At 44.3% G+C, this 20,301-nt stretch overlaps 1 protein-coding gene across 1 annotated transcript in view; it reads left to right on the top strand.

The window, feature by feature from the left end:
- Positions 1-20,031, top strand: part of LOC144604795 (uncharacterized) — a 98,406-nt gene extending 78,375 nt beyond the window's left edge. The window contains exons 42-48 of the mRNA XM_078419457.1: positions 361-471; positions 7,264-7,315; positions 8,484-8,515; positions 9,215-9,325; positions 15,670-15,721; positions 16,940-17,057; positions 19,722-20,031. Of these exons, the coding sequence (XP_078275583.1) occupies positions 361-471; positions 7,264-7,315; positions 8,484-8,515; positions 9,215-9,325; positions 15,670-15,721; positions 16,940-17,057; positions 19,722-19,899 (654 nt within the window). The 3' untranslated portion in view covers positions 19,900-20,031. The remainder of the gene's footprint in view (positions 1-360; positions 472-7,263; positions 7,316-8,483; positions 8,516-9,214; positions 9,326-15,669; positions 15,722-16,939; positions 17,058-19,721) is intronic.
- Positions 20,032-20,301: the final 270 nt, after the last annotated feature.

Here is a 20,301-nt window from a genome sequence, read left to right as displayed (position 1 = left end):
AATCCCATACGCACAAGCTCCAGGATCCTCGAGCCAGGATCCCAGCTGAGACCAAGCAAACCAAACGTGACCCTGGACAATTTTTAGCATGGTTTTATTTCAACCTTTCATCTTTCTAGCCTTCACACTATTTGGACACCCACATTTTATTTCCAGTGGCAAGAGCAATGCATGTCCCTTTGGAATGAATGCTGTGAAATCTTTGGCACATATTTAACAAGTATATTTGTGCTTAATTATAATGTTAATTGTGGAGTTCCAGACACTGCCCATTTAATTCAGAATTGTTGACTTTAATTGCTTGTAGTTTTTCTTTGTGAAGCCAACTGAATGTACTTACTTTGCTTCTTTCTTTCCTAGATAAATGATAACTGGAAGGATCAGAACAATATGTGTATTTCCTACAGATGTACTAGAAATGGGGTCGTAAAACATACAAAGACTTGTGCCAATCAACAAGATTGCAAAGAGGTTTGTATAATAAATAAGTTGCAAGATACATTTAGTTTTAATTTTGGCAACCTTAATTCGATAGTGATGTGATTGGATGAAAGATGGAATTACTTCATTGAAATTAACAGTTACTATAAAATGAATAATTTGATGAAAAAACATTAAATTTGAAACATAAAATAGCAAAAGAATCTTTAATACACGACAAAAGGAACAAAAGTGCCTTTTCATTTTTTTAACATCAAAATATTAATATATATATATATTTTTTAATATAAAAAAATACTTTATTCCAGAAATAAATATTTACAAAACATTTTCTTTTCAAAACTCCATCCGGCATTCCCGGAGGTTATACATTCAATACAGATACAGAATCCCTTCCCTTATTTGGATGGGCGTCTCCACCACACCCTGCCCCCCATGTCCAGCAGCAGAAGGACCCTCGACTGTGGTCCTTCCCCACAATGCCTTGGCGTTGGCTGCACCAAGCTTCAGTGCATCCCTCAGCACATACGCATGCAGTCTGCAGCGGGCCAGTCGGCAACATTCCACCATGCACAGCTCGTTCCGCCGGGAGGTCAACAAAGTTCGGGCAGACCAAAGAGAATCTTTCACCGAGTTGATCACCTTCCAGCAGCACTCGATGTCAGTCTCTGAATGCGTCCCTGGGAACTGTCCGTAGATCACAGAGTCCTCTGTGACGGAGCTGCTCGGAATAAATCGTGACAGGGACCCCTGCAAACCTCTCCAGACTCTCTTGGCAAATCCACACTCAAAATATTAATATGCTTCTGATTTCAAGGTTTCAAGGTTTCAAGTTCTGTTTATTGTCACATGTACCAATTAAGGTGCAGTGAAATTTGAGTTACCATACAGCCATACTAAGTGAAAAGCAACAAGACACAGCCACATAAAATAAAATTTAACATAAACATCCACCACATTGCCCCCCCCCCCCCACATTCTTCACTGTGATGGAAGGTAATAAAGTCCAAACTTCTCCCTCTTTATTATGCTATTTAAATATGCATCACAGAATTGTTATTCCATGCAAGGTCAATGGCTTTCTATGAACAAGTTAGTCACTCATTCTTTTTTCATAGCTCTGATTTGCTTCTCCTTCAAGTAGGCATTTAGTCATCTCTTGAAAATGACAATTGAAACTATTTTCATTACTGCCACACACAATGAATTCTTAATCATGATAACTCTCAATCCAAAAAAAAGGTTTATCTCAACCCCTCTCTTCCTAATCAGAGGAAAGATAGATCACCCCTGGTCCTTACCATCCATCTGACCAGATTACCGCATCCTACCACTTTAACCAGGTTATTTTCACAATTTCTGTTACCTTCAATTTGTTTCTAACATCTCCCTTCCCTTCCCCTTTTACTATTTTGAAGGCACTGTTCTCTTTGTGACTCCTTGTTCTGTTCTTCCATCTCCACCAACTATTCCCTTTCCAACTATTCCTACTTACACCAACATGTTTCCAAATACACAGGACAAGATGTTAAAAATCCAAATTGCCAAATGTCAACTTGATGGTGATGGGAGGCTTATGCACTCACCTATGCTCCTCCGATGTTGAGAAAGGCTAGGCAGACACGTCATTGGGGTTATCAAGTGGGCACCTACTTTCATCAACGTTTCGCTAATTGGACCCACAACGTCTCCAGTAGGCTCAGCAGTGCATTCTGGCATCCCAGAACCACCCCCCTCTGCATCTGCCTAGCCGGCTTATTTGGGAGACCAGATGAGGTCTTTCCTCTTCAGCCAGAGCCACTGGCTACTCCGCTCTGCACCCGTGATGTTTCCTTGATAGCCTGGCGTAGGGCTTGTCCGCTGATCCCCAGGTCCTTCATCAGTCTTACGGTAGATGTTGCCACAAATCCTCGACATCCAACTTCTACCGGGCAGATCTTTGCTCTCCAGCCCCGCTGTTCTGCCTCCGCTGCAAGCTCTGTATATCGCAGATTCTTTCTTTCAAAGGCTTCCTGCACAGCATCCTCCCAAGGGACTGTGAGCTCCACAAAATACACCATGCGCTGAGAGTTCAACCAGAGGACAAGATCAGGCCTCAAGTTGGTGATGGCTATCTCTGATGGAACTGTAAGCCGTTGGTCCACATCCACCAGCATCTGCCAGTCCAGGGTTGCCTCCAGCTGTCCAAACCTTGTCCTTGGTGGAATTTTCCGTTGCTTTTGTTCCCCCTCCCGAACTGGGTTGGTTGTTCTGGGCAGCAGGGCATTGTTGGTTGTTCTGCTTTCCAGAGTCGCTGCCAGGCATTTGAGCACTTGATTATGTCTCCAGGTGTACCGTCCTTGGGAGAGGCTCACTTTACACCCAGTGAGGATGTGCTTAAGCGTGGCTGGTGTTGAACACAGGCGGCATGATGGGTCGAAGGACATCATAGGTTGCCTGAATGAGGAAACTTATCCTGCTCGCCTCCATCTCCCACATGTCCTTCCAGCTGATCTTCCGCTTTTCCACACTCTCCCATCTCATCCACTGGCCCTGTTTTGCTTACGACATAGCCTTGGCACACCTACTCGACTCCTCCTGTCGGCGGACTTCGGCCGTGACCAACTTCCGGCGCTCCAATGAGGATGCCTTGTTCCAGCAAGGTCGCTTTCCGCCAAGCCCCAAGCCACTTTGTCCGTGTTGGACTTGCCCAATCATGTCGCCTTGGTGGAGAGCAGATTTTGCCTGCTGTGTCGCATTCTTAGCCGTCCACTTCTTTCCTGTTGCCAGGGTTGGGGCAGCAGCTCAGATGACAGTGTCCCTTGATTCTGCCAGGGTCATCTCTAGTCTGACTTTAGTGCACGTGAACTCCTCTGTGAGGCTAGAGAGAGGCAACTGAAGTACCCCCTGACCGTACAGGCCTACGTTGCTCAGGCATCGAGGAACACCTAACCACTTTGTCACAAAAGAGCTGATTGTTCTTTCCATCTTCTCAACTCTTGTGATGGTGATGTCATACATGGTTAGTGGCCACATAAGGCGAGGTAGTAACCCAAACTGCAGGCACCAGATTTTCAGCTTTCCAGACAACATGGATCAGTCGATGTTCACTAGACCTTTGATGATTTCTTGCCTAAGCTCGGTGGTAGACGGACTCCAGACTCCAGACTTCAGCCGCTCGCCTCCCACCACCCGCTTGGAAGCCCTTATGATGACTTTCATAGCCATAGTAAAAATCAATTGGGAGATGGTACATCCTGCCATTATGCCAATCTCCATGCAGTGCCATGTGGTGGTAAAGTCTGGCGTGGTGAAACACAGCTGCAGATCTTCAAAATAAGCCTTGACAAGGCTTGTCTCTGGTATCCTGAAGAAGTCAAAGGATGCCCAGAGGAAACTGTGAGGAACAGTTCAGAACGCATTGGCAAGGTCAAGGAAAATGACATGCAGATCTCTCTTCTCTTTTCTTGCAGTCTGGATTTGGTGCCAAATCATGCTGGTGTGTTCGAGACATCCAGAGAACCTTGGGATGCCTGCTTTTTGGACTGTTGTATCCACAAGGTTGTTTCTCTCTAAATAGCTGGTCATCCTCTGAGCTATGATGCTGAAGAAGATTTTACCCTCTTCATTGAGGAGACTGACATGGCGGAATTGGCTGATATCTGTGGATTCCTTCTCTTTCGGAATCAGGACTGCACCTGCCCTGCGCCATGCTTTGGGTATAATTCTCTTCTCCCAAGCCACTCTCATTAGCCTCCACAGGAAGCGAAGAATATCAGGAGCACTCTTGTACAGTCGATATGGAACCCCATTTGGCCCTGGGGCTGAAGATGCTCTTACCCGCTTTACTGTCTGTTCCACCTCCGTCCACTTTGGAGGATTAATTTCCATCTGGTGCTCTGGTTGTTCAATTGGTGGAATGTCCGATGGAATAGCTGTCTGCAGGTGTCTCTTGTCATCCGCATATATTCTTTTCAGATGCTCGTCTAGCTCCTGCCTTGATGTTTTCAGGTTTCCTCCCTTTTCTTTGATGAAAAGTGATTTTACGAACTTATAGGGGTCCTTGAAGAAGCGTGATCTCATTTGTTCTTTCTTTTCTCGTGATTTCCGCAGGTATTCTGCTCGTCTCAGGGTTGCTAAACGGCTTTTGATGTTTCCCTGGAGAATGTTGATGCCCTCCTTCTCACTACCAGAAGCCTTCCTCCACTGCTTCTTGAGCTGCCTTCTCTCCCGGATTAGGCATTCCATCTCCTTTTGCCGTCTGGACTTGCTTTCCAAAGCTGGTGCCCTTTCCTTTTCCTCCCTTACTCCATATTGTTCTGCTCCATAGCCATAGATGATGTCCCCCATCTTATCAAGCTTTCTTTCGACTGTACCCCTGACACCCTGTAGGATACTGGTCAGGTCTGCATTTATGGTCTCCCATTCTTTCATCTCCGAGGCTCCAGGCCATTTCACGCGGGGTTTTCTTCCGCTGTTCTTTTTCTCCATTGCTGCCTTTCTTGGCTGGATGGGCTCCATATTTTCCTCTGCCTGAATAACTGTGCTTGAGTTCCCTTCATCAGGGGGGCTGATGCCCTGCGAACTTTGGTGAGACTCCAGTCGCTGGACTTCATTCGACTGACTTGATTGACTTCTCAGGAAGTACTTATCAATGCGAGGTCCCTGTTTTCCCTCCCTCAAGCACCCTTTCTTTCCTTGATGTATTTTCAAGCCCTTTGAAGATGTTATTTTCATCCACCTGCAGGAGCAGACCTGAAGCCTCTTCTCGGATGCTGATTGTGCGCATTGTTCTTGTTGAGTGCATGTATTGCTCATGGTCTTTTCCGTTCCTAAGTCTATGGCCTTATTATCCGTCAATGAGTCTTCTTCCGCCCCTACTCTCGCAGACTCTAGGGATATTCTTTCTTTAATTCTGTTCGTAGCTATAAGCGGGTGAATCCAAAATACTGAATAGTATTGGATCCTGCTGACATGGGGAGCTAACCCATGCCTGCCCCAGATGGGGTCTATTTCCTCCTGTCAGCTGTCTTTCCAGCAGTCACAAGGTCTTTCCCTTGTTGTTCAATGTAGCGAGAGGAACATTTGGCCTTTCACCTGTTCTCTTCCGTGTATCCATAGACCTAAACATTTCTTCCTGCTGAAGCAACAATTCAAAGCTGCATTTGGTGCTTACAAATGATCTCCTTTGTATTGGAGGATGGAAGCAAAGATGGGTGATCACTTCGCAAGAGGCTTGTGTTCAGTTTGGAGGGGCTACCCTGTTGGTTTTAAGTTACTATCTGACTCCTATTTCAATCTAACTCTTTGGGCCTCCTGCACTGTTGTAGTGAGATTCAACAGAGCTGGAGGAACAATTCAGCAATCTCCATTTTGGACACATTACACTCCTCCTGACTCAAAATTGAATTCTACAATTTAAGGTAACCCATTTTCTCTGACTATATGAGAATTGGCCAGATCCTCCATCTATAATTTTGGGTCAGTTTTTTCCATTAACACAGTTTGACACTGCTAGTGACTGTTACAGTTTTGGCATTTAACAGCTTTTACATTAATTTGTATGTGTTCTCACTCTTTATCTGTCTCATTTCATACACTGTATTAACAAGTTAACATGTTCTCTCCCACCAAGCATCCTCATTAACCCACTGACAATTTGACTTTATTTACAACTTATTCCCACTCGACACTGATCTCACCCTATCACAGGCATTTCTTTTGCCCTTTCCAAAGGACACCCTTTGCCGCCAATCCACCACCTTCCCTGAGGCTTAATATCAACTTGTTTTTTCCCCTTCCCAATTTTGACAAGGTGTCTTCACCAGAAATGTTAGCTCTGTTTCTCCTTCCACAGATGCAATCTGATGTGATGAGTGTTTCCAGTATATAAAAACATCCATCTGTTTTTATTCCAGATTTTCAAAACCTGTAGATTTTTTTTTAAATTTCCGCTCATGGCTCCTGTAATTCCCTAGCAATTATTTTAAATCTACATCCACTGGTCTTGATCTTTACCATAAATGGATATAGTCCCTCTTTTTAGACACTTCATTTTGAATGCCTCTAAAAAGGCCTCTCAATACCCTCTGCTTTCAAACAACCAATCTTGGCAAGTAATGGAAGTTCTTCATGCTCAGACCCATAGACAATAGACAATAGGTGCAGGAGGAGGCCATTCGGCCCTTCGAGCCAGCACCGCCATTCAATGGGATCATGGCTGATCATTCTCAATCAGTACCCCGTTCCTGCCTTCTCCCCATACCCCCTGACTCCGCTATCCTTAAAAGCTCTATTCAGCTCTCTCTTGAATGCATTCAGAGAATTGGCCTCCACTGCCTTCTGAGGCAAAGAATTCCACAGATTCACAACTCTCTGACTGAAAAAGTTTTTCCTCATCTCCGTTCTAAATGGCCTACCCCTTATTCTTAAACTGTGGCCCCTTGTTCTGGACTCCCCCAACATTGGGAACATGTTTCCTGCCTCTAACGTGTCCAACCCCTTAATACTATGAATTTTCTCCGCACATTCTCCAGGTTTAGTGAAGTGTCCTTGTTCTTGCTGTTAATGAACCCCAGTGGCCTTTCCTAATTTAAGCACTTTTAAATATTGTCAAATATTAACCAGAGAATGCTAAACATTGTGGGTATCCCTCTGACATAAAGCAGAGAATAAAAATCTTAAACTCTTAAATGTGAACTCTCTATGTTCTGCTTCCCTTCCTTTTCAGTCCTAGGCCAAAGGACTTGTTTACATGCTGTATCTCTGAACTAAATTGTAGCTAACAATATATGCCTGGATAATGCACAGTATTAAATCTGACTGTTAAATCTCTTTGTTCAGTCTGACAGAAAATGGGATGATGAACACTGCTGCTACAGTTGTGAACCACCAGGTAAATGTTTATATTTTAATAAATGCTTTAATTTTATAGAACACTAGACCAAGTGGACCCGATGGGCCCAAACTCCCATGCAATGGTGCCGCAACCTCTGCATGTTTAGTGTGGTGGGTCAATGGCGGCGGCTCTCCCACTGTTGCTGTGCCGATGCTGCTGGACTTTGGGCGGCGTGGGGAAAGCGCTGAGCCGGAAGGGGAGTGGAGGGGGGACGGGGGAGCCCAAGGCCAGCCCAGCACCAGGCCCAAGCCTCAGCCTCCATCTCCATCAACGCCCGACCTCGCCACCGCTGCTGCTGCTGCCGCCTTCCCCCTTGGCCCACCTCAGGCTCGCAGTTACCCGGTCACATCCAGGCCCAGGCCCAGGCTTCGGGTGCTTCTTCTGGCACCAGGCCTGGCTTCAATGACCACGACAATGCCGAGTCAGGTCGATACAAGTTACTTTTTTGTGAAACTAGCACCTGGCTAAGAGATTACACCATCTTCGGAAATATCGCAAAATTCCCACGCTTACCTGACCTTCAAACTGTCGCCTCCAATCTACCTGTCAAATGTCCTGACGGTAAATAAATTGGTTAAACAAAACTATCTTCTGGTATCTTCAAATGCCTTTTCTTAATTTAATATCTGCGACAACCTAGCAAACCTGGGGACAACATGCAACAGCGCCCGCAATATGCTACCATACCTGGCGACAAGCCAGCTGCCGCCGAGAAATTTCTATCCGGAAAGTTTTTCTGCGACGTGCCGAGATCCGCTACGATTCATTGAAGACTCCTCAAGATCATGCCCACGACACCCCGGTGAACGTTCGGCGACAACTTAGTCGCCGGCAGTCGCCTTAAAATCGCCTAAGTGGGACCCTTAGGCCCTTAAGACTATACCTCTCCATTCTCTTTCAGCTCTGTCATATTGGAGATTGGGCATGCCCTACCTTAACTCTAACAATTCCTATCTCAAAACAAATAAATCACCTTGAGTTCTGCTGAATCTTGTGGATATTTTCAGTTTTCATTTTCAATAGCAGAATTGTAAAGGAATGATAAAATCTGAAGACAAGACGAAATGTGTTTCAACATGTAAGTTTGGAATGAACAATGCACAATTTGATCATTGTATCAATTAAAATAAAAGAACTCATGAACCTTTTTCTTAAAAAAAAACAGGTTGCCTGGATAATAATGGACAACGAAGAAAGGTAGGATTTTGAAATTTCCTTTGTGCAAAATACGTTTTATAAGCACAATTAAACAATTTGTTTCTCAGTCCAACTTTCTGACCATCAAAAAGGTGTAACATTTTAATGATCAGATAGAACATAGAACAGTATAGCACACGAACGGGCCCTTTGGCCCACAATGTTTGTGCCGAACACAATGCCTAGTTAAACTGATCTCATCTGCCTGAACAGGATCCATATCCCTCTATTCCCTGCACTTCCATGTATATATCTAAAAGCCTCTTTATTGTTTAAACACCGCAGTCAGCCTGCTGCACCACCACACCTGGCCCTACACTCCAGGTCCTCACCACTCTCCGTGTAGAAAACACCTGTCCTGCACATCTCCATTAAACGTTCCCACTCTTCTCTATGCCTTCTACTGTTGGACATTTTAACTCTGGGCATGGTTTTAGTTCAACCTTTCATCTTTCTAGCCTTCACACTATTTGGACACCCACATTTTATTTCCGGTGGCAAGAGCAATGCATGTCCCTTTGGAATGAATGCTGTGAAATCTTTGGCATATATTTAACAAGTACATTTGTGCTTAATTATAATGTTAATTGTGGAGTTCCAGACACTGCCCATTTAATTCAGAATTGTTGACATTAATTGCTTGTAGTTTTTCTTTGTGAAGCCAACTGAATGTACTTACTTTGCTTCTTTCTTTCCTAGATAAATGATATCTGGAAGGATCAGAACAATATGTGTATTTCCTACAGATGTACTAGAAATGGGGTCGTAAAACATACAAAGACTTGTGCCAATCAACAAGATTGCAAAGAGGTTTGTATAATAAATAAGTTGCAAGATACATTTAGTTTAAATTTTGGCAACCTTAATTCGATAGTGATGTGATTGGATGAAAGATGGAATTACTTCATTGAAATTAACAGTTACTATAAAATGAATAATTTGATGAAAAAACATTAAATTTGAAACATAAAATAGCAAAAGAATCTTCAATACACAACAAAAGGAACAAAAGTGCCTTTTCATTTTTCGATGTCAGTCTCTGAATGCGTCCCTGGGAACTGTCCGTAGATCACAGAGTCCTCTGTGACGGAGCTGCTCGGAATAAATCGTGACAGGGACCCCTGCAAACCTCTCCAGACTCTCTTGGCAAATCCACACTCAAAATATTAATATGCTTCTGATTTCAAGGTTTCAAGGTTTCAAGTTCTGTTTATTGTCACATGTACCAATTAAGGTGCAGTGAAATTTGAGTTACCATACAGCCATACTAAGTGAAAAGCAACAAGACACAGCCACATAAAATAAAATTTAACATAAACATCCACCACATTGCCCCCCCCCCCCCCCCACATTCTTCACTGTGATGGAAGGTAATAAAGTCCAAACTTCTCCCTCTTTATTATGCTATTTAAATATGCATCACAGAATTGTTATTCCATGCAAGGTCAATGGCTTTCTATGAACAAGTTAGTCACTCATTCTTTTTTCGTAGCTCTGATTTGCTTCTCCTTCAAGTAGGCATTTAGTCATCTCTTGAAAATGACAATTGAAACTATTTTCATTACTGCCACACACAATGAATTCTTAATCATGATAACTCTCAATCCAAAAAAAAGGTTTATCTCAACCCCTCTCTTCCTAATCAGAGGAAAGATAGATCACCCCTGGTCCTTACCATCCATCTGACCAGATTACCGCATCCTACCACTTTAACCAGGTTATTTTCACAATTTCTGTTACCTTCAATTTGTTTCTAACATCTCCCTTCCCTTCCCCTTTTACTATTTTGAAGGCACTGTTCTCTTTGTGACTCCTTGTTCTGTTCTTCCATCTCCACCAACTATTCCCTTTCCAACTATTCCTACTTACACCAACATGTTTCCAAATACACAGGACAAGATGTTAAAAATCCAAATTGCCAAATGTCAACTTGATGGTGATGGGAGGCTTATGCACTCACCTATGCTCCTCCGATGTTGAGAAAGGCTAGGCAGACACGTCATTGGGGTTATCAAGTGGGCACCTACTTTCATCAACGTTTCGCTAATTGGACCCACAACGTCTCCAGTAGGCTCAGCAGTGCATTCTGGCATCCCAGAACCACCCCCCTCTGCATCTGCCTAGCCGGCTTATTTGGGAGACCAGATGAGGTCTTTCCTCTTCAGCCAGAGCCACTGGCTACTCCGCTCTGCACCCGTGATGTTTCCTTGATAGCCTGGCGTAGGGCTTGTCCGCTGATCCCCAGGTCCTTCATCAGTCTTACGGTAGATGTTGCCACAAATCCTCGACATCCAACTTCTACCGGGCAGATCTTTGCTCTCCAGCCCCGCTGTTCTGCCTCCGCTGCAAGCTCTGTATATCGCAGATTCTTTCTTTCAAAGGCTTCCTGCACAGCATCCTCCCAAGGGACTGTGAGCTCCACAAAATACACCATGCGCTGAGAGTTCAACCAGAGGACAAGATCAGGCCTCAAGTTGGTGATGGCTATCTCTGATGGAACTGTAAGCCGTTGGTCCACATCCACCAGCATCTGCCAGTCCAGGGTTGCCTCCAGCTGTCCAAACCTTGTCCTTGGTGGAATTTTCCGTTGCTTTTGTTCCCCCTCCCGAACTGGGTTGGTTGTTCTGGGCAGCAGGGCATTGTTGGTTGTTCTGCTTTCCAGAGTCGCTGCCAGGCATTTGAGCACTTGATTATGTCTCCAGGTGTACCGTCCTTGGGAGAGGCTCACTTTACACCCAGTGAGGATGTGCTTAAGCGTGGCTGGTGTTGAACACAGGCGGCATGATGGGTCGAAGGACATCATAGGTTGCCTGAATGAGGAAACTTATCCTGCTCGCCTCCATCTCCCACATGTCCTTCCAGCTGATCTTCCGCTTTTCCACACTCTCCCATCTCATCCACTGGCCCTGTTTTGCTTACGACATAGCCTTGGCACACCTACTCGACTCCTCCTGTCGGCGGACTTCGGCCGTGACCAACTTCCGGCGCTCCAATGAGGATGCCTTGTTCCAGCAAGGTCGCTTTCCGCCAAGCCCCAAGCCACTTTGTCCGTGTTGGACTTGCCCAATCATGTCGCCTTGGTGGAGAGCAGATTTTGCCTGCTGTGTCGCATTCTTAGCCGTCCACTTCTTTCCTGTTGCCAGGGTTGGGGCAGCAGCTCGGATGACAGTGTCCCTTGATTCTGCCAGGGTCATCTCTAGTCTGACTTTAGTGCACGTGAACTCCTCTGTGAGGCTAGAGAGAGGCAACTGAAGTACCCCCTGACCGTACAGGCCTACGTTGCTCAGGCATCGAGGAACACCTAACCACTTTGTCACAAAAGAGCTGATTGTTCTTTCCATCTTCTCAACTCTTGTGATGGTGATGTCATACATGGTTAGTGGCCACATAAGGCGAGGTAGTAACCCAAACTGCAGGCACCAGATTTTCAGCTTTCCAGACAACATGGATCAGTCGATGTTCACTAGACCTTTGATGATTTCTTGCCTAAGCTCGTTTGCCTGATCAGTGTCCTTCAGTTTAGAGTCATACCATCTCCCCAGACTTTTAATTGGCTTCTCTGACACAGTTGGGATTGGTTCTTGATCAATGAAAAACCTTTGATCTGTCAGTTTGCCTTTGATTATAGAAATGCTTCTTGATTTGGATGGCTTAAATTTCATTCTAACCCCAGTGATGTTCTCTTGAAGCTTCCCTAAAAGGCGCCTAGTGCAAGGTGCTGTTGTTGTTATGATTGTCATGTCATCCATGTAGGCCCTGATGGGTGGTAGACGGACTCCAGACTTCAGCCGCTCGCCTCCCACCACCCGCTTGGAGGCCCTTATGATGACTTTCATAGCCATAGTAAAAATCAATTGGGAGATGGTACATCCTGCCATTATGCCAATCTCCATGCAGTGCCATGTGGTGGTAAAGTCTGGCGTGGTGAAACACAGCTGCAGATCTTCAAAATAAGCCTTGACAAGGCTTGCGATAGTCTCTGGTATCCTGAAGAAGTCAAAGGATGCCCAGAGGAAACTGTGAGGAACAGTTCAGAACGCATTGGCAAGGTCAAGGAAAATGACATGCAGATCTCTCTTCTCTTTTCTTGCAGTCTGGATTTGGTGCCAAATCATGCTGGTATGTTCGAGCCATAATGGCAGGGTGTACCATCTCCCCATTGATTTTTACAATGGCTATGGAAGTCATCATAAGGGCCTCCAAGTGGGTGGTGGGAGGCGAGCAGCTGAGGTCTGGAGTCTGTCTACCACCCATCAGGGCCTACATGGATGACATGACAATCATAACCTTGGGATGACTGCTTTATGGACTGTTGTATCCACAAGGTTGTTTCTCTCTAAATAGCTGGTCATCCTCTGAGCTATGATGCTGAAGAAGCTTTTACCCTCTTCATTGAGGAGACTGACAGGGCGGAATTGGCTGATATCTGTGGATTCCTTCTCTTTCGGAATCAGGACTCCACCTGCCCTGCGCCATGCTTTGGGTATAATTCTCTTCTCCCAAGCCACTCTCATTAGCCTCCACAGGAAGCGAAGAACATCAGGAGCACTCTTGTACAGTCGATACGTAACCCCATTTGGCCCTGGGGCTGAAGATGCTCTTACCCGCTTTAATGTCTGTTCCATCTCCCTCCACTTTGGAGGATTAATGTCCATCTGGTGCTCTGGTTGTTCAATTGGTGGAATGTCCGATGGAATAGCTGTCTGCAGGTGTCTCTTGTCATCCGCATATATTCTTTTCAGATGCTCGTCTAGCTCCTGCCTTGATGTTTTCAGGTTTTCTCCCTTTTCTTTGATGAAAAGTGATTTTACGAACTTATAGGGGTCCTTGAAGAAGCGTGATCTCGTTTGTTCTTTCTTTTTTCGTGATTTCCGCAGGTATTCTGCTCGTCTCAGGGTTGCTAAACGGCTTTTGATGTTTCCCTGGAGAATGTTGATGCCCTCCTTCTCACTATCAGAAGCCTTCCTCCACTGCTTCTTGAGCTGCCTTCTCTCCCGGATTAGGCATTCCATCTCCTTTTGCCGTCTGGACTTGCTTTCCAAAGCTGGTGCCCTTTCCTTTTCCTCCCTTACTCCATATTGTTCTGCTCCATAGCCATAGATGATGTCCCCCATCTTATCAAGCTTTCTTTCGACTGTACCCCTGACACCCTGTAGGATACTGGTCAGGTCTGCATTTATGGTCTCCCATTCTTTCATCTCCAAGGCTCCAGGCCATTTCACGCGGGGTTTTCTTCCGCTGTTCTTTTTCTCCATTGCTGGCTTTCTTGGCTGAATGGGCTCCATATTTTCCTCTGCCTGAATAACTGAATAGTATTGGATCCTGCTGACATGGGGAGCTAACCCATGCCTGCCCCAGATGGGGTCTATTTCCTCCTGTCAGCTGTCTTTCCAGCAGTAACAAGGTCTTTCCCTTGTTGTTCAATGTAGCGACCTGTTCTCTTCCGTGTATCCATAGACCTAAACATTTCTTCCTGCTGAAGCAACAATTCAAAGCTGCATTTGGTGCTTACAAATGATCTCCTTTGTATTGGAGGATGGAAGCAAAGATGGGTGATCACTTCGCAGGAGGCTTGTGTTCAGTTTGGAGGGGCTACCCTGTTGGTTTTAAGTTACTATCTGACTCCTATTTCAATCTAACTCTTTGGGCCTCCTGCACTGTTGTAGTGAGATTCAGCAGAGCTGGAGAAACAATTCAGCAATCTCCATTTTGGACACATTACACTCCTCCAGACTCAAAATTGAATTCTACAATTTAAGGTAACCCATTTTCTCTGACTATATGAGAATTTTCCATTAACACAGTTTGACACTGCTAGTAACTGTTACAGTTTTGGCATTTAACAGCTTTTACATTAATTTGTATGTGTTCTCACTCTTTATCTGTCTCATTTCATACACTGTATTAACAAGTTAACATGTTCTCTCCCACCAAGCATCCTCATTAACCCACTGACAATTTGACTTTATTTACAACTTATTCCCACTCGACACTGATCTCACTCACCCTATCACAGGCATTTCTTTTGCCCTTTCCAAAGGACACCCTTTGCCGCCAATCCACCACCTTCCCTGAGGCTTAATATCAACTTGTTTTTTCCCCTTCCCAATTTTGACAAGGTGTCTTCACCAGAAATGTTAGCTCTGTTTCTCCTTCCACAGATGCAGTCTGATGTGATGAGTGTTTCCAGTATATAAAAACATCCATCTGTTTTTATTCCAGATTTTCAAAAACTGTAGATTTTTTTTTTTAAATCCGCTCATGGCTCCTGTAATTCCCTAGCAATTATTTTAAATCTACACCCTCTGGTCTTGATCTTTCCATAAATGGATATAGTCCCTCTTTTTAGACACTTCATTTTGAATGCCTCTAAAAAGGCCTCTCAATACCCTCGGCTTCCAAACAACCAATCTTGGCAAGTAATGGAAGTTCTTCATGCTCAGACACATAGACAATACACAATAGACAATAGGCGCAGGAGGAGGCCATTCGGCCCTTCGGGCCAGCACCACCATTCAATGTGATCATGGCTGATCATTCTCAATCAGTACCCCGTTCCTGCCTTCTCCCCATACCCCCTGATTCCGCTATCCTTAAAAGCTCTATCCAGCTCTCTCTTGAATGCATTCAGAGAATTTGCCTCCACTGCCTTCTGAGGCAGAGAATTCCACAGATTCACAACTCTCTGACTGAAAAAGTTTTTCCTCATCTCCGTTCTAAATGGCCTACCCCTTATTCTTAAACTGTGGCCCCTTGTTCTGGACTCCCCCAACATTGGGAACATGTTTCCTGCCTCTAACGTGTCCAACCCCTTAATACTATGAATTTTCTCCGTACATTCTCCAGGTTTAGTGATGTGTCCTTGTTCTTGCTGTTAATGAAACCCAGTGTCCTTTCCTAATTTAAGCACTTTTAAATATTGTCAAATATTACCCAGAGAAGGCTAAACATTGTGGGTATCCCTCTGACATAAAGCAGAGAATAAAAATCTTAAACTCTTAAATGTGAACTCTCTATGTTCTGCTTCCCTTCCTTTTCAGTCCTAGGCCAAAGGGCTTGTTTACATGCTGTATCTCTGAACTAAATTAAAGCTAAACAATATATGCCTGGATCATACACAGTATTAAATCTGACTGTTAAATCTCTTTGTTCAGTCTGACAGAAAATGGGATGATGAACACTGCTGCTACAGTTGTGAACCACCAGGTAAATGTTTATATTTTAATAAATACTTTAATTTTATAGAACACTAGACCAAGTGGACCCGATGGGCCCAAACTTCCCATGCAATGGTGCAGCAACCTCTGCATGTTTAGTGTGGTGGGTCGATGGCGGGGGCTCTCCCACTGTTGCTGTGCCGATGCTGCTGGACTTTGGGCGGCGTGGGGAAAGCGCTGAGCTGGAAGGGGAGTGGAGGGGGGACGGGGGAGCCCAAGGCAGGCCCAGCACCAGGCCCAGGCCTCAGCCTCCATCTCCACCAACGCCCGACCTCGCCACCGCTGCTGCTGCTGCCGCCTTCCTCCTTGGCCCACCTTAGGCTCGCAGTTACCCGGGCACATCCAGGCCCAGGCCCAGGCTTCGGGTGCTTCCTCTGGCACCAGGCCTGGCTCTCTCGCTGCTACAGTGCCAGCAAACCCGCCCCCAAGAGACAGGCAGCTGAGCCGGGCTCGTACCCGAGATTAACGGGCCCCCCACTGCGCAAGCGCAGACTCGTTTGTACTGCGCAGGCGCAGATGTGCTTGTTCTGCGCAAACGCGTATGCGGCGGTCATCTTACGTAAGTACCAGATCAACGGGGCCCCAACTGCGCATGCGCGGTTTTTTAAACTTTAAAATAACTTTAAAAATATAACACCAATTTGAATGAAATTTCATCCATAGCACCATAGGACAATGATGAGTAAGGTGGGCCTAAAATTGTTGATCGATCATGTACAGTTTTGGCTGTAGTTCAGCAACAAACAAACAATGTTTTGAAAATGTCGCCGGCAGTCACCTTAAAATCGCCTAAGTGGGACAGGCCCTTAAGACTATACCTCTCCATTCTCTTTCAGCTCTGTTATATTGGAGATTGGGCATGCCCTACCTTAACTCTAACAATTCCTATCTCAAAACAAATAAATCACCTTGAGTTCTGCTGAATCTTGTGGATATTTTCAGTTTTCATTTTCAATAGCAGAATTGTAAAGGATATTTTCCCCTGATTCTTATGTTTCACCTGCATGTATTTCACATTGTTAGCTTTCATGTACCAAGGGCATTCTGGGGAAAATCTGCAAATAGCTAAGTATAGCCAAGTGTAAATGAATCTGCCAAAAGTCAAAGTCATCTGACGTTTGAACTATGTTCACCGTGATGCAAGTTACAAAAATAATTTTTATTCAATTGCAGATGAGGTTTACAATTGTTCATTTATTCATTCCAGTAGATTTGTGCAAGCGGATATTGAGAATGACCAACGTCACAAAAGTAGTTCACGGTACAACCTGTACAGCAAACGTTAAACTGTACACGTGTGAAGGGAATTGTGCCAGCTCAGTTTAGTAAGTATTTTCTCTTTTGCTTCTCATTCGAATTATTAGTACTGTTACATGTGAGAGATTAAATAATGACTGAGACTGAAACAATAACCAGAACGATACTTCCCACATTAACAAATCTGTTCTGCTTGAGAGATATATGGTAAATGTAAATTTAACTTTGCACACTTTCATATGATATTTTTGTTATTCCCTTTATATTCCCAAATATTCTCTGCCAAGGTGGAGATTCAACATTTTAAGTACTTTTTCCATGAAGACAGAATGGAGATAATGAACACAACAAAGCTGATGTGGTTTACTTCTTTAGTAGCTTTCATGGTCACCCAACATCTCATCAGGATGATTTTTTTGTAATAGTTCTGAAGAGTTGACTAAAATAGAGTCTCAAGTTATAATGCTGGTTTCCCCTTGATTTAACACAAGAACCTGGTAAAGTGGCAAATTGCCTCCCAGGAACAGCTGCCCAAAATTTCACTGAGATTTGACACAACGAGTTATTGATCATCAAAAGGGCTGCATAGCATATTTGTGGTCGGCATTTCAATTAACCCTTAACAGTGATCAGCTGAATTGGTTTAAACAAGTCATTGCAGAGAGCCCTGGGGGAATGTCGTAGAGTAGAGGGATCTATCTGGAAGTGCAGGTACATAGTTCCTTGAAAGTAGTCACAGGTAAACAGGGTGCTAAAAAAGCCTTTTTGCACATTGGCCTTCATTAATCAGAGTATTGAGTATAGAAGTTGGGAGCATTAGAAGCTAGGGGTAAGATCTGACTGCACCTCCCCCAGATGGCAGAGATGGGGGGAGAAGGGGCTGATCGGGTATGAAGCATGGGATGTTGGAGAGTAATACCCACAGTACAATGGCCCCCAGTGGGACCACCAGCAGGAATGTCCCACCCACCATGATCCCCTTACTCAGGGCCTGGGACATTGCCCAGTTAGTCTTCAGGAAGATCGCAGTCATTCCTGACATCTTGGAGGTCATGACAATGGCCAAAGGGCCAACAATCCCAGCCATTGCCTTCACAAGGCCATCTATTAATGTCAGGATGCACATAACTTTTCACACCACTCCTGCAGGTTAACATTCTGAAAGGTGATGGGTACAGGAATGGTGAAGTTGCAGCTCAGTTGAGCACCCAGACATCATTGGTTCAACATTATAAAGTCAATAACAGTTACAATAGCACCGCGGACAGTACCAAGCACTTTGCTGTAGAACAGAGCACAGGAGAGAAGGAAAAGCAATGGGAGTGCAATCCAGCAATGCAAGGAGTGCACCATGTCAATGGCATGTCAATGACCCATCCCGCAGCTCAGGAGAGGCCCTCGGGAAAGTCTAACATGCTGACAAATCTTCCAACACCCGGCTGACTATGGCAAAGCAGAACTGTGTGGGGAGGGAGTTCACTGAAGGTAACAACAAAAATCCCTCTTCATCAGCTCCAGCCTCTGTTGAATCTTCCTGAGCCACCTCCGGGGAAACAGTCACTATCCTTCCAAATCAGAAATTTCCTGAGGAGACAGGCAGCGCACCCCACTGCCCACTCATAATAAATCTATCTTTCATGCAGCTCCGACCTTTAGTTTTTTGCAGTGCAGTGAGAAAACTCCTCTCTGCAACTGGCCACACTTGAGAGATTGTGTGCAGTCATGGGGTCGCCCAGAGAAAGGGAAGATGTTAGTAAGTTGATAAGGATGCAAAAAAGATTCACTAACATGTTACCTGGGCTAGTGGGCTTGAGTTAGAGGCAGAGATTGATGGGTTGGGATTTTTTTCCTTTGGAGCATGGAAGGCTGAGGGATGACTTTATTGAGGTGTACAAGATCGTCAGGGGTATGGATGAAGTGAAAGCTCACAGTTTTTTTCCCCAGGGTAGTGGAATCTATAACTAGGGGGCAGATGATATATGTGAGTGGGGAGAGGGCCCTCAGGGGCAACTTTTTCACTCAGAGGTTGGTCCATTTCTGGAATGAGCTGCCAGAGGAAGCTGGAGTAGTGGATACAATTATGACTTTTAAAATACATTTGGACAGATAGGAATGATTTGGTGGCCTGTGAGCAAAATGTGACTGGTTCAGTATGCCAACTTGGTCAACATAGACAAGGTGGGTCAAAGGCCCTATTTCTGTGCTATACAGCACCATGACTTCACAGGCTAAGGTAGTAGCAGACTCCTCTCCACTCCTTGCATCTGTGACTTATCCCAGATTTTTTGCACATGAGAACCTGTGAACTTATTCCTGAACCCATTGTACAACAGTAACAGTCAGTGTAAGTATATGCCTGCTTACAATACAGCTCCACAAAAATTACTTGTTATTGACACTTGAATGCTAAACCTGCAGGAGGCTGTTTATAGGCTTCCAAGCACAACTTAATCATGATATTTATCCATTCGTTGCAATCTACATCTCCCACTCAGTGTCTATTTCCATCATTTTATTTTAATCTCTTTCAATCTCTCTGTTGATTTATACATAGCTGTATTTCAATTGTGGTAAGATGTTCTTTAACTCATTGCATCATTCATTCAAATATGAAATTCTCTTAAATATTTCAGATAAACCTTTACCATAATGAAAATGTTTACATTGATTATCGCAATTATATAATCCTAGACCATTGTTCTTACATGTACAACTCTCCTCTTATTTTCCAGCTATGATACCCAGACACACAAAACTGAACGCAAATGTGAGTGTTGTCACGAAGTGGTGGCCTTAGATAGGGATGTGGAACTTACTTGCCAAGATAGTAGAGAAAATGAACTGTACACCTACCCTCACATCACATCCTGTCTCTGTAAGAAGAACGTCTGTCCTGTGTCTTCTACCTAAAAGCCGAATGCTGAAATATTCTTCTAGATGATAAAGCACGATATTGAATCCAATCTATTATCACTTTGCATAAATATATAATTCATTACATTTAGCCAATCATAATACGTTTAGAATCTGCATCATTATTACATTGCTCTGTAAACTGCTTACTTGTTCTCAATTTCAAAAGCATATCAATAAATAACTGCAAGCATATTTCCATGGTCAATTATTATCTGTGAAGATGGTTTAAGTTGTAAAATATGGAACCAAGGATGAGCATTTCATTCATCACATTCATACCATTTTCTTAACATTTTCAAATGTGTTTTTTGCCAGATCTGAGATAGTCTTGGACAAAAATACAGAAACAGAATACATGGGAACATTCTCTTTAGCCCACAACGAATGCACCAAACA

Source organism: Rhinoraja longicauda, chromosome 23, assembly GCF_053455715.1.
Source record: "Rhinoraja longicauda isolate Sanriku21f chromosome 23, sRhiLon1.1, whole genome shotgun sequence".
NCBI lineage: Eukaryota > Metazoa > Chordata > Chondrichthyes > Rajiformes > Arhynchobatidae > Rhinoraja > Rhinoraja longicauda.
This window is presented reverse-complemented; position numbering and strand designations above follow the sequence as displayed.